This window comes from Typopeltis vanoorti, chromosome 25 (genome assembly GCF_054136105.1).
Source record: "Typopeltis vanoorti isolate ZY-2024b chromosome 25, IOZ_Tvanoo_1.0, whole genome shotgun sequence".
Classification (NCBI taxonomy): Eukaryota; Metazoa; Arthropoda; class Arachnida; order Uropygi; family Thelyphonidae; genus Typopeltis; species Typopeltis vanoorti.
In genome coordinates, this window is record NC_143573.1 from 39,551,128 (window position 1) to 39,566,233 (window position 15,106).

General features: G+C 35.5%; 1 protein-coding gene across 4 annotated transcripts in view; it reads right to left on the minus strand.

Annotated features, from left to right (window-relative positions):
• The window catches only part of LOC150092678 (uncharacterized), a 387,183-nt gene that overhangs the window by 37,788 nt on the left and 334,289 nt on the right, over positions 1 to 15,106 (minus strand). For all 4 annotated transcript variants that reach the window (XM_090414782.1, XM_090414783.1, XM_090414781.1 and 1 more), the window contains exon 22: positions 13,334 to 13,706. In XM_090414782.1, the coding sequence (XP_090270908.1) occupies positions 13,334 to 13,706 (373 nt within the window). The remainder of the gene's footprint in view (positions 1 to 13,333; positions 13,707 to 15,106) is intronic.

A 15,106-nucleotide genomic window follows, 5' to 3' on the forward strand; every position in this document is an offset into this window, starting at 1 on the left:
TTCTGAACTTTTTTTCCCCTAAGAATTAAAGATCATTAAAATCGATGCAAAATAGTTTACATCAACAAATAATTACATCAAATAAAAAAAAAAGCTGAGATGTTTATTGATGTAATTATTTAATTAAATCAGTTATATAAATTTATTGATGTAATTAATTGTCTCCAAGCTTCCCCTCCCCCTCTTATTTGTATGAGGAAACTCATTTAAATGAGGAGGAAGTACTAGAGTTGTTGCACAACTCTAGTACTTCTATAGGTAGGGTAATCAGGAGTGCTGCTGACATGCAGTACTTGCAGAATGATTTGAATAGGCTGGAAATGGCGGCATGTGAAAATGGCTGTCATTTCAATGTTAATAAATGTAAAGTCATGCACTTTGGTGTGATTAGATATCCAATGTTGTATTATATCGGTGGATAATTCTGGCAATGATGAGAAATTATTCATATATATATATATATATAACATGTAAAAAATGTATACTGATCATTGGTTAATCAAAGAAAATTCTTAGAAAACCAAGTGAAATATAAATGAAACAGAAATAAATACACATAAGAAGCAAAATAAATTTTACAAGATGATTTGCTGCTCCATCAAACTTGCATGTATTCTGCCATGTCTAGATGAATCTCCAATCTGGTTAGTCCTTCCCTATGGTTATTTAGTGAGCTATCAAATGCACACAGCTGCTTTTATTCTTCATCCTCTCTCTTCTGTCATCTATGTGGATGATGATGAGACCGAATGAACTTTTTCCACTTCTGTCTATCCCTGGAGAGTCCGAACAATTCTGTCTGGTTTGGTGTCTCTTGTTGTGATTTGGTTTTCAGGTTCTCTTTTATTTTGTTGTCATAATCATCATCAAATTCCTGACATGTACCCTCAAGGTGTATACAGGATATAATAGTACTACATGAAAAATTTACATCATTACTAACTTCCTATTTACAATTTTCCTCCAAATCAATCTATTACCTGTCAAGACTACAACATTATCAGATCTTATATTTCTACCTTCTAAGGCACTTTTTACTGTATCAATCCACCTATATCTTGGTCGTCTTCTGGGTCTTTTCCCTTCCAACCTGACAGAGAACATTTGTTTTGCTAATCTCTCCTCTCTCATTCTTAAGTGAACTGCTTCTATGTTTCAATTGAGTGGGATTTGCTGGAAGGGAATATATTTGCCCAGCAGGATGGCAACTCCTTTATGAGCAGGCACATCCCCTGCCCTGTCCTTATGATTAATGGTTGTATTTTGTAATGTTAGATCATCTCTCAACTTTGGGTATGTTTTCTGCAGGCAGAAGCATATTGGTTAATACTTCTGCAAGAGAGCTATGAAGTTATCAAGCTTTGATGGAATCCACGACATTTCCATTGTAGGAATATTTTCATTATTTCATTTTAGTGGTATCACCTGGCTTCATATGTCGAGTAGTTTTCTTTTCATTAGCCTTGGATTTCACCATTTTTCAGAACTGTGGATCACCACTATCCATCATTTCTTCATCAGGAAAAATAACCAAGACAATGTTAAATTCTACTCACTCTAAGGAACTGGGTATAGGAATTATTTTATCTTTTCAGGGGGGAACAGAGGTATCCATGCCATCTGCAGATGGTCTAGCTATTAAAGGATCTTCGAAGCATGCCTATGTACCCTTTGCGATGCGTGCTCCATTAATTTTTTTAGTAGATTTTTGTAGAGTGGGACCATTTTGGGATGTTCTAAGTTGAGAGTGAGTCCATATTAATCCTTCTTGATTTCTCTAAAGAGATGGCATGCCAATCATATCATTTAAGAATGTTGTCATTGCGAGAAGGAAGGAGCGACATATGCGTTTGGGTCCCTGTTCACACTTTATTTCACAATGTGTGTGTAAGAGGGTTTACCAGATGTTGCTGCCACTTTTTATGGTATACTGCCTCTTTACCTCATGACAAGTGACACATTGCTGATTTCTTTATTTTTTGGATCTCCTTCTTATCCACCTTTGGCATACTTGGGAGTAAGCTAGATGGATTGCTGATTTCTTTATTTTTTGGATCTCCTTCTTATCCACCTTTGGCATACTTGGGAGTAAGCTAGATGGTCTCCCTCAACAATTAGAGCATTTTGGTATCTTGTTCTTGTAATATTTGTTTTCATGATCTTTACTGTTGCATCAGGCATTATGGCAGTGCCATGACAGGCACTTTTAAAATGACTGCATTTCTGACATTTAATCCAGAGCAAAGTATTTGGGATGTGGAGCCTTATTGGGTAATTGAGTCAGCCCACTTTGACAGATGGTAGTTTTGGTGTAAGGATGATGTTCCTAGTGGGATGCAGGTGACTATTTCTACATATGGGTATTCTCCTTATGGCTGTCACTCCCTGCCTCCATTTGCATCCCTGAAGGGATGCAGATGGAGGAATATTTTTGACAACATATATATTATTATATCTTATTATACAAGTCAATGTATAATAAGAATTATAAATGGTAATGCTCCATCCAATGGAACATGTAGACAAAAATTCTTCCAGAAATTGCAGCCACATTTATACAGTGCCAACTATATCATAGCAGTTGGAGACTGAAATTCTATTGAAAACCCCACATTACACAAAATAGAAAGATACCCCAGAAGTGGAAAAGTGGGATATTCAAAAATATGTCTTTGCAATGCTCAAATAATATACATATAGAGGATTTTTAATCCTAATCTGATGCTCTTGAATGAAATTCAAGTGATTTTAGTGATTTTAATAATCACTATTATAATAGTGAAAGAGAAGATAAACATCAGGAAGATGGCAAAATATCCAGAAGGATATTGAAAAAGCTTAGAATTTAGGAAAGAGTAAGGTAAAAGAACTCAAAGATCATAAATGTGACACAAAAACTGAAGATAAGGGTATTCTAGATATCAGGAGTAATTGCTTGGAAAGACTGTTAAACAAAACAAGCAGTAGAGTAGAAAATATTCAAGAATAAAACAAAAACAAACAAACAAAAAAAAAAAAAAAAACAGGAATATATGCAAATATTTAGTGTAGAAAACCATCCAATCCTCAAAAATGTAGAAAAGCTGATGGAGTAGATATCTGACCAAAAATGCATAAGTACTGAGGTGTAACATTTAGCAGTGGTTACAGTGCATAATTCAGATAGTGCATTTAGAAGGATAAAATAAGGTAAATGTGAATTGCACAGGAATTTCTCTACTAAATTTGGAGAAGAATAAGTTAGGTTCAGACTAAACACAGGCTGTCAAGATCACATATAGATAATAAAGAGGTGTAATTAATCTTTGTAGATCTGGCAAATGCATACGACATGGTGCCAGGAGAAAAGCTTTTCATCATCATCATATTCCTGCCATGTACCCTCAAGGGGTGTACAGGATATGATAGTACTACATGAAAAATTTACATCATTACTAACCTCCTATCTACAATTTTCATCCAAATCAGTCTGTTACTTGTCAAGACTCGAACATTATCAGGTCTTATATTTCTATTGTCTAAGGCACTTTGTACCATATCAATCCACCTATATCTTGATCTTCCTCTGGGTCGTTTTCCTGCCAACCTGGCAGAGAACACTTGATTTGCTAATCTTTCCATGCTCATTCTGTTTAAGTGACGATACCACCTGAGATTAGCTCTGCTAACACATTCCTGGAGGCTGACAATGTCAAGTTCTTTTCTAATATCCTAGTTTTTAATATGATATTGACATTGATGCCATCTGTTCATGCCTCTAATCTTTCTCAGGACACTCATATCTATGGTCTCTAGCCTTTAGTCAAGTGTTTTACTTCTGACCCAGCTCTCAGATCGATAAGTTTAAACTGGTTTGAACACTGGCTTGTATACAGCTAATTTAGTGTTCCAACAAATTTCTCCCTTATTCCAAATGATGCTGAATTATGCATCATTTTATTCAATTGGCTTCCTACCATACCAGCTTTGTTGATTCTGTTGTCTATTTCCATATATGGAAATAGAAAGATAGTAACTTATATATAAGTTACTATATTCACTAAAAATAGTGCCAAATAGCTGAAATGTTTTTCTTGTTCGACAGGTTCTCCGTTCACAACGCAGGTGACATTTTCAACAATTCTACCTATTTTCATTGTTTTTGTCTTTATATTGCTGACCATATCAATTACAACAGTTATTCAATTTAGTCAGGGAATCTTGCAGACTTGTAGCAGATTTATTTAGAAGTATAACATCGTCTCCACATAAAGCAAAGAGCTGACATTAACATCTCTAATTCTGATATCACATTAAATATCCACTATCCTTCATAATGTGATCCATATAGATAATGAATAACAGAGGGGATAATGTACATCCTTGTTTCACACCAGGTTTAACATTGAACCATCTTCCAGTACTTCCTTCAATTCTAACTGCTGACTTACAACTCAAATAAAGACTAAGTATTGCTTGATATAATACCCAATTGACACCATATAACTGTAGCATATTGAATAGCTTCACTCTTGGCACCTTGTCATATGCCTTTTCCAGATCGACAAAACTTAAATACAGATGTGTTATATTCCCATGATTTCTCAACTATTTGTCGTAAAGTGAAGATCTGATCCTGACAGCCTCTATTTGGCCAGAATCCAGCTTGTTCTTCACCAAGCTTATATTCCACAATTCTTCTCAACCATTTCTCAAGTATACTTGCATAGATCTTGCCAGGAACACTCAGTAGGGAAATATCTCTGTAATTCTCACATTCAGTTTTATTTCCCTTTTTATATATGGGTACTATGAGAGCTCTACTTCAATCATCGGGAATTTGTCCCTCTGTCCAGGCTTTTTGAACTATGCAGTGCAGCCACTGTAAGACTTTTATACCACCATACTTCAGTATTTCTGGTTGAATATCATCTACTCCTGCTGCCTTTCCACATTTTAAGCCTTTGAATGGCTTTTTCCACTTCAAGTATGGATATGTATTCCTGACTGTATGCCTGTAGTGTGTTTTTTTACCACTGTGCTGTCACTGCTCGTTTCATTTAGCAATTTTTCGAAGTAATTACTGTATACTTCAAGGATATCTCTTTCTCCCATTTTCATGTCACCTTTATCATTTTTAACACCTTTTTAGCACTCTTTCCTCCATTTCTAAGCTTCTTTAACAACCTCCAGAATATTTTGCCACATACTTGATATTTATTTTCTATGTTCTTACCAAAGTCTTCCCACAACTTTTGTTTAGCAAGTTTTACACAGTGTTAGCTTTCTTGCATTTGTCTCTGTATTCTCTAAGAGCACAAGCTGCTTCATTGCTTCTTTAACTATCTGTGTCCACCATGGACTTCTAATTTTTCTATCCTTGCAGACAACCTCACCACATGCCTCTCTAGCTGAATCAATCAGAGTTTCTTCAAGGCTTGCCACTGAATCTTCAAGGTTTGGTTCCTGTTCTCAAACTCTTTCATTTTTTCTTCAATAATCTTTGTGTATTTTAGTCTACAGTTCACATCTGAGAGCTGCTCAACTTTTATTCGCTTTAAAACTTTCTTATATGTTATTCTTTTCAATATGAAATTCAATTTTATCCTGCTCAAGACTAAATAGTGATTACTTCCAATTTCAAATCCTCTGTACACTCTGGTGTCCTGCACCAGGGAGACAACATCACTATCAACAATAACATAGTCAATGAGACTTTTCTCATTCCTTGCCTCTTCTCTCCATGTGAATTTGTGCATATTTTTATGTTGGAACATGGTGTGTGTAATAACAGGTCCATGTGTTGAGCAGAAATCCAACAGGTATTTGCCATTATTATTAGATTTGTTCTTTTCTCCAAATTTTCCCAAAATATTTTTGTAGGTCTGACAATAATTTCCTACTCTGCTATTTAGATCCCCAACAAGGACCAACTTTTCCTTTTTTATTGTGTCAATTGCTTTCTCTAATGCCTCAAAAAAATTCTTCCACTTCTGCCTTAGTAGAACCTTCTGCGAGACCATAGGCACAAATTAGTCTCATTGTCCATTTCCCCATTGTGATATTTGCCCACATCACTCTACCTGATAACTGCTGCCATTCAAGAAGATTAGCTTCGTATTTAGTGTTGAATACTATGGCGACGGGGTGCTTAAGGGTCAAAGCTATATAACTGAGAGGAGACCTCCACATAGCCTTTAAAGTAATGCGGAGAACCGACCAGGAATTCTGACCTAATGTCCAATCCTCACCTTCTCGTGGTGCACCCTGTTGGGTATCTACTTGGATACTGAACGGACGAGGATGGGCTGGCAATTTGGGATTTAGCCGACCAAATTGTATTCTTATTGGTTAAACCAAAATATAGAATGATGGTACAACATGACAAAATTTCATGCCGGCTGGGGCGTCGCCCGGTTAAACAAGGCCCCCGTTGTTTTCGCCAGGGAACCAGGGCGAACAGAAAAGTCAGCTACTGGAACAAATCTGAAAATAAACCCCAACTCAACATCACCAGAGTTAAAGATCGGTACTATCAACGTAAGAAGCCTGAATGGCAAAGAGATGGAGCTAGCTGAGGAATTAGATAAGTACCAGATCGACATAATAGGGGTGACTGAAACAAAAAAGACCAAAACTGGTGAGATCTTTCTGAGCAATAAATACAAAATATTATATTCAGGCAATGACAATCAAGGAAAAGAAGGAGTAGCCATAGTATTCAACACAAAATACGAGGCTAATCTTCTTGAATGGCAGTCAGTCTCAAGTAGAGTAATGTGGGCAAATATGAGAATGGGGAACTGGACAATGAGACTTATTTGTGCCTATGGTCCCACAGAAGGTTCTACTAAGGTAGAAGTGGAGGAATTTTTTGAGGCTTTAGAAAAAGCAACTGACACAATGAAAAAGGAAAAGTTGGTCCTTGTTGGGGATCTAAATAGCAGAGTAGGAAATGATTGTGAGACATACAAAAATATTTTGGGAAAATTTGGAGAAAACAGCAAAGCTAATAATAATGGCAAATACCTGTTGGATTTCTGCTCAACACATGGACCTGTTATTACACACACCATGTTCCAACATAAAAATATGCACAAATTCACATGGAGAGAAGAGGCAAGGAATGAGAAAAGTCTCATTGACTATGTTATTGTTGATAGCGCTGTTTTCTCCCTGGTGCAGGACACCAGAGTGTACAGAGGATTTGAAATTGGAAGTGATCACTATTTAGTCTTGAGCAGGATAAAATTGAATTTCATATTGAAAAGAATAACATGTAAGAAAGTTTTAAAGCGAATAAAAGTTGAGCAGCTCTCAGATGTGAGCTGTAGACTAAAATACACAAAGATTATTGAAGGAAAAATGAAAGAGTTTGAGAACAGGAATCAAACCTTGGAGATTCATTGGCAAACTCTGAAGAAAACATTGATTGATTCTGCCAGAGAGGCATGTGGTGAGGTTGTTTGTAAGGATAAAAAAATCAGAACTCCCTGGTGGACACAGGAATTTAAAGAGGCATTGAAGGAAAAGAAGAAAGCATACCAAAAGTTCCTGTCAAATAAGTCAGCTTGTGCTCTTAGAGAATATAGAGACAAATGCAAGAATGCTAAACACTGTGTAAAACTAGCTAAACAAAAGTCATGGGAGGACTTTGGCAAGAATATAGAAAATAAATATCAAGAAGGTGGCAAAATATTCTGGAGGTTGTTGAAGAAGCTTAAGAATGGAGGAAAGAGTGCTATAAAAGGAATTAGAGATGATAAAGGTGACATGAAAATGGGAGAAAAAGATATCCTTGAAGTATGGAGTAATTACTTTGAAAAACTGCTAAATGAAACAAGCAGTGATGACAGCACAGTGGTAAAAAACACTGACCAGGCATGCAGTCAGGAATACATATCCATACTTGAAGTAGAAAAAGCCATCAAAGGCTTGAAATGTGGAAAGGCAGCAGGAGTAGATGATATTCGACCAGAAATGCTGAAGTATGGTGGTATAAGAGTCTTACAGTGGGTGCACTGCATAGTTCAGAAAGCCTGGACAGAGGGACGAATTCCCGATGATTGGAGTAGAGCTCTCATAGTACCCATGTATAAAAAGGGAAATAAAACTGCATGTGAGAATTACAGAGGTATTTCCCTACTGAGTGTTCCTGGCAAGATCTATGCAAGTATACTTGAGAAACAGTTGAGAAGAATTGTGGAAGAAAAGCTTGGCGAAGAACAAGCTGGATTCAGGCCAAATAGAGGCTGTCAAGATCAGATCTTCACTTTACGACAAATAGTCGAGAAAGCATGGGAATATAACAAAGATCTGTATTTAAGTTTTGTCGATCTGGAAAAGGCATATGAGAAGGTGCCAAGAGAGAAGCTATTCAATACGCTGCAGTTATATGGTGTCAATGGGACATTATATCAAGCAATACTTAGTCTTTATTTGAGTTCTAAGTCAGTAGTTAGAATTGAAGGAAGTACAGGAAGATGGTTTAATGTTAAATCTGGTGTGAGACAAGGATGTACATTATCCCCTCTGTTATTCATTATCTATATGGATCGCATTATGAAGGAAAGTGGTATTAAACATGATATCGAAATTGGAGATGTTAATGTCAGCTCTCTGCTTTATGCGGATGATGTTATACTTCTAAATAAATCCGCTACAAGTCTGCAAGATTCTCTGACTAAATTGAATAGCTCTTGTAATAGATATGGTATGAAGGTCAGCAATAAAAAGACAAAGACAATGAAAATAGGCAGAATCATTGAAAATGTCAACTGTGTTGTGAATGGAGAACCTGTGGAACAAGTAAAACATTTCAGCTATTTAGGCACGATTTTTACTGAAGATGGTAAATTAAATATAGAAATAGACAACAGAATCAGCAAAGCTGGTATGGTGGGAAGTCAATTGAATAAATTCATATGGAATAAGAGAGAAATTAGTCGCAACACTAAATTAGCTGTATACAAGACAGTGTTCAAACCAGTTTTAACTTATGGATCTGAGAGCTGGGTCAGAAGTAAAACGCTTGACCAAAGACTAGAGACTTCAGATATGAGAGTCCTGAGAAAGATTATAGGCGTGAACAGATGGCATCAATGGCAGTATCATATTAAAAACGAGGATATTAGGAAAGAACTTGACATTGTCAGCATCCAGGAATGCATTAGCAGAGCTAATCTCAGGTGGTATGGTCACTTAAACAGAATGGGCGAGGAAAGATTAGCAAAACAAGTGTTCTCTGACAGGTTGGCAGGAAAACGACTGAGAGGAAGACCAAGATATAGGTGGATTGATACGGTACAAAGTGCTTTAGACGATAGAAATATAAGAGCTGATAATATTGGAGTGTTGACAAGTAACAGACTGATTTGGAGGAAAACTGTAGATAGGAAATTAATAATGATGTAATTTTTTTCATGTAGTACTATCATATCCTGTACACCCCTTGAGGGTACATGGCAGGAATTTGATGATGATGATGATGATACTATGGCGACTCCTTCATTTCCTCGATTGTCATTGCCTGAATATAACATTTTGTATCAGATCTCACCAGTTTTTCTCTTTTTTTGTTTCAGTCACCCTTATTATGTCGATCTGTTACTTATCTAATTCATCAACTAGCTCCAGTTTTTTGCCATTCAGGCTTTTTCTGTTGATAGTACCAATCTTTAACTTTGGTGATGTTGAGTTGGGGTGTGTTTTCAGATTTGTTCCAGTAGCTGACTTTTTGCTGTTCAAGCTGGTGCCCTGGCGAAAACAAAAGAGGTGGGGCTTGTTTAACCGGGCGACGCCCCAGCCGGCATGAAATTTTGTGATGTTGTACCATCATTTTGTACTTTGGTTTAAGCCAATAAGAATACAATTTGGTCAGCTAAATCCCAAAGTGCCAGACCATCGTCATCCGTTCAGTATCCAGGTAGATACCCAACAGGGTGCACCATGAGGTGAGGATTGGACATTAGGTCAGAAGCCCTGGTCGGTTCTCAGCATTCCTTTATAGGCTATGTGTGTGGAAGTCTCCTCTCAGTTATACAGCTTTGACCCTTAAGCTTTTCAAAATACTACAATTATATAGGGTCAATGGAACATTATACAGAGCAATACATGATCGATATTTAAGTTGTTAGTCAGCAGTTAGGATGTTATCCATATAGGTAAATCAAGTACCTATATATTTTTAGAGGTACCTGTGGCATAGTATAAAAATTAATACATAACATGTAAGTCCACAGTAATAACTTTAATTAATAAATAAGGTACAGATATTTCATACTAAAACTAATAGTATATCTTGAGTGTTACAAACAGATAGGAATGGAATACAAGTAACGAACATTCGGTGGATCACCTATTAAAATGCAATGTTGTCGTGAGTTAGGAAATGAAAGAAATTAATAAATAATTAATATTTAAGATAATTGGTTTTTTAATGATTACATAAAATAAAAGTCTCCTAGATCTTCGAGAGAGAGAGAGAGAGAGGCAATCATTTCGATTTAAATTCGGTCAGTGTAAAATAGCTTCACAACTTTCTTTAAAGAGGTGTTCATATTTGAACCTGCATCTATGAAGGAGACTAGCTTTATCCCACTGGATATTATGGGTAGGTAGCGTTAATACTGTGTTGTGCTAGACCACACTTCTGAGGTTTGTTGTAATCAATATAATATTGATGTTCTTTAATTCTTTTTTCCACAGAACAGCCAGTTTGTCTAAAATAAGAAACATCCCATTCACATGGTATTTGGTAAATGCCAGCCTAAGATAGAGATGACAGTATCTTTTGTCGAAGGCAATAAGGAAGAAATTTTGTTGATAGGAATATACGTGGGAATCAATCGGTACTTTTTTAAAATTCTACCTATAGGTTCTGAGATTCCTGGAATGTAGGGGATTGGGACTCTGTGGACTGTTGAAGAAACCTTAGGTATTGGAACACAAGATTCAATTATCTGTTGGATTTGATCAGGGTGGTAATTATTAGATTTCATTAACTTTTTAATGATGGAAAGGGTCATGTAAGATTTTTGGAGAAGAGCAAACTTTATGTGCTCTATTAATTAGAGATTTAAGAATAACAAATTTTTGAGATGTGTGGTGAGCAGACTTTTTATGAATGTATCTGCCAGTAAATGTAGGCTTTCGAAAGACGCTTGTAGATAAGGTACCAGAGGAAGCTCGAGTAAGCAGGATGTCCAAAAATGGACATCCTGCTTACTGTGAAATCCTGTGGTACCAGAATTTTCCTTTTCCATGGTGAATTGGATGAGGGTGAAGGCCTTTATCTGTTGTAGAAAGGTGGAAAGCTCATCTTCAGTTATGTGACCAAATGGCAAAAACATCATCGACATAATGATACCAAAGAGATGTTTGAGGGTGAATGGATGTAAACATACTCTTCGAATTGTTTCAAAAAATAGTTATCCAAAGGTGGAGACAAAGGACTACCCATGGCAGTACCTTCAACTTGTTTGTAGAACTTGTTTTTCCAACTAAAATAACCTGAATAGATAACAACAAATTCGAAAATATTGAGATATCTTGAGGGTAATCTTCATATAATAATTTGACTGTGTCGGCTAATGGAATATTGGTAAACAGAGATACAATGTCGAAACTGACTAGCAACTCAGACTCCGATTTTTAAATTCTTGATTTTTTCAAGGAAATCTGTTGAATTTTTTATGTAGGATCTGGAATGTCCAGTGAGAGCACTTAAAGAACGAGACAAGACTTTTGCAATTCAATAATGCAATTCACGATTGGTCGTACTGGATAGCCTTCTTTATGGATTTTCGGGAAACCATATAATAGGTTACCATTAGGGTTTTAGCTGCTACTACTTCAGACCACACTTGTTTATTTTTGAGTGTGTATATGCTACTACTTGCTGTAATAACAGTAGTTTTTGTGATTTGTTTTTGTTTTAAAAAGTATCTTTAGCCAAATGGCAAAAAAGAAGAGGGTCATTATTATATTAGAGCAAAAATTTGATGTGTTTGAATGACATGAACATGGTCATAACTCTAAAATTGGATGAGATGTTGGAATGCTTGAATCTATGGTATACAGCATATTTTAAAACGTGTAAGGAAAATAAAAGAAAAAGGTAAAGTTGCATCACCTTTTTGTGGTTTGCAAGCATCTACAAGGAAAAGATGTGTTACACCGATACAGCATCTTTTAACAGTTTGGAGATGCATTTTACCAAAAATGCATTCCCCTTAGCAGTCATTCAGACAAAAGCTTCACGTTTGTTTAAGAGCGTGAAAGAAAAAAAGTAGAAGAAACATTTAATGCAAGAGTTGGTTGGTTGGATCAATTTAAAAATCAAGTTCACCTGCATAATGTTAAAATTACCAGTGAGGCAGCCAGTGCAAACAAGAATGCAGCATCTGAATGAGATAATGTGAAAGCAAAGGAGTTCACTCTTGAGGAATATGAAGATATCTTTTGAGCTGCAGAAGTCATGAAGGAAAAAAATTACGGATGCTGACCCTAACTTGATTGAAGCATAAAAATTATGCTGAGATGTGGATAAAGCACTCTGCATCTACCAGCATATACATGAAGATTTAAAGAAAGAGAAACCAGTTCAGTCTATTTGGCTAAAACAATTAGAAAGACAATAAAGATTTTTTCATCAGTGTAAGTTTACCTTCGGAAATGATATTTAGAATTTTTTGTTTTTCTTTTGCTCTCTATATTCTGTGACTGTGTTAACAATAAAATTAAATTATAAGTATATTCTTTACATTGGTACAGGCACCTGGTCAGAATGCTACAAGAGAGGCTCTCCCAGAAGGCCCTCTTTGCCAAGTCAGAGGGTGGGACTCACTGGATAGATTATATCCAAAACCTTGGGGTGGACAAATCTGGGAGTCCCATCAGAACACCTGAGCTTGGTGGCGGACAATTGTGACCATTGGAAGTCCCTCTTGCAGCTCCCACAACCCAATTAAGAAAGTTGGGTCTTGAAGATGAATGAATGAAAGTATATTCTTTTTATCCTTTACTGTATTTCATTAATAAACATATATAAACTTATGGTTAAAATTTTCATTGCCTATTTCTGTCAAGCTGGAATCTTTTACATATAATCATAAGTTTAAATAATGTGACCACATCATGGGATCCATTATCCACACTAATCGAGACCTAGCAGTACTTAAATATACAGAGTGCAGGGATTTCCAAGTTTCATTGTGACGTAAACTGAGATAATTTAAAACCATTTCTTAAGATAAAACACAAAACCTACAACATGAAATTTGGGGGAAGCTTTCAGGAAAAAAATAACAAGTAGGCTATTTTTTCAGTATCTCTTGTTCCTTTTTATACTTACTGGTTCCCTCCTTACTGGAGAATTTGAACATTTAATCAGTCTTTCTCCCTCTAGATTCTGAATTTGTGGGCGAGAATAGTGGTGGTGATGGTGGTATACTTCTCTTTCACCTCCTGAGTTTGCATAACGGCCAGATGATGATGAGACAATAGCAGATGAAGAAGTGTGAGTACCACTGTGACTATGAATATTATGATGACCAATGGATGAGTGTGGTTGTTCATCATAATCATCTTCAGCAGTTACTTCCTGTTTTGTTGGTACAACTGTAAATCCTTCTCCATGAATATGATAATGAGACTTTGTATAAGAATTGGACTGTGACTGAGCTTTGGCAAGCAATCGCTTCTTTTGTGAAGTTGTAACCGTAACACTGAAAATGACAACAACAAAAAAACATTAAAATCTTGGCATATGTGTACTATATAGTATAATGCAACAATTTTACATCAATGCAATTTAGAATAGCATGAAACTAAATAGCAAAAGTTTAAAGTCCGTCCCTTCCATGCTTTGAACAATTATTTGAATCTCTGCATATACATGAGGGGAAAAAAAAAAAATTAACACTATTTTTCTCTTAAGTGAGAAATTAATTTTGTTGTCTTCACATGTGACAATATAAATTGAAGTGGGAGGTGGAATCAGATGTATGTCATTAATGAGATTAATTTCTAAAAAAAAGGTATTAACAAGAATACCTATATATTGAGATGAGTCTGTGGAAGTTCATATGAAATGAATATTGACAAAAGATCTGACATTGGTAAAAACAACAAATAGTGTGCCTTAGCCATTCCAGTTTCAGAAAGGGTCTTGCACGTATGTTTAAGAAAGAAAAACTAACATTAAGTGGTAAATACATCACAGTAACTTCTCTGTTAACTATGTATCTTTTCAAAAGATACAAAATTAACAGAATTTTCAGAAAAAACTTATCACCTCAGTGAGACCAACTACATTCACTTTAGCCTGAGAAGCTCTATAAACATTCCTCAAATCCTACTAAACAGGATTTGCACCCTTTATCTACCAAAGGGCATGTGCTTTGTCCATCTTCAGAATATCTGAGGAGTACTGCTCTTTCTAAGGAATAAAAGAATGATAAACCATATTTTTCCATTACAAAAAGAGCATTAATTTACGAACCAAAAATGATTGTGTATCTAATTCCCAGATTAATTTCATTAGTTGATACCCAAACAATATTTTATTTATGGAAAAAACTTATCTTTAAAGGGTGCAAATCCTGTTAGTCTACAGGAAATAAAAATTACCTGTAGACTAACAGAAACCTGTAACTTTTTGTTGGAAGTTTTTCCGCTTGGTTATACTATAAATACAAACCTGTAACATCTTAAGCAGGTTCTTTTAATATAGCTGCCTATGCAATCATCTCATTGGACATGATATAGGAAAAGACTGAAAGTGGGAACAATTTCATTTCATAAATATATGGCTTTTAAGACTTTCATTACCACTCCAGCCATTCCTATCTTGCTATACTCTTTTAAAAACTTATAAAAAAATGTATTAACATTTAAAAAGAAAGCTTATAACCAACTTTCATTACCACTGAAAACTTTACTAAACTTATATTATCTTTACAAAATAATTTACTTTAAAAAGAAGTTTATGCAAGCATCAAAATATTAAAAGAACAGGAAGTTATTTATAAATTATACAACTCAGTTATTCTGCAAGTCTTTTTAAACAGAAGAAAAATCTATTAAATATTTCTTAATTTATTACTAAATGCAGAATACTTACTTT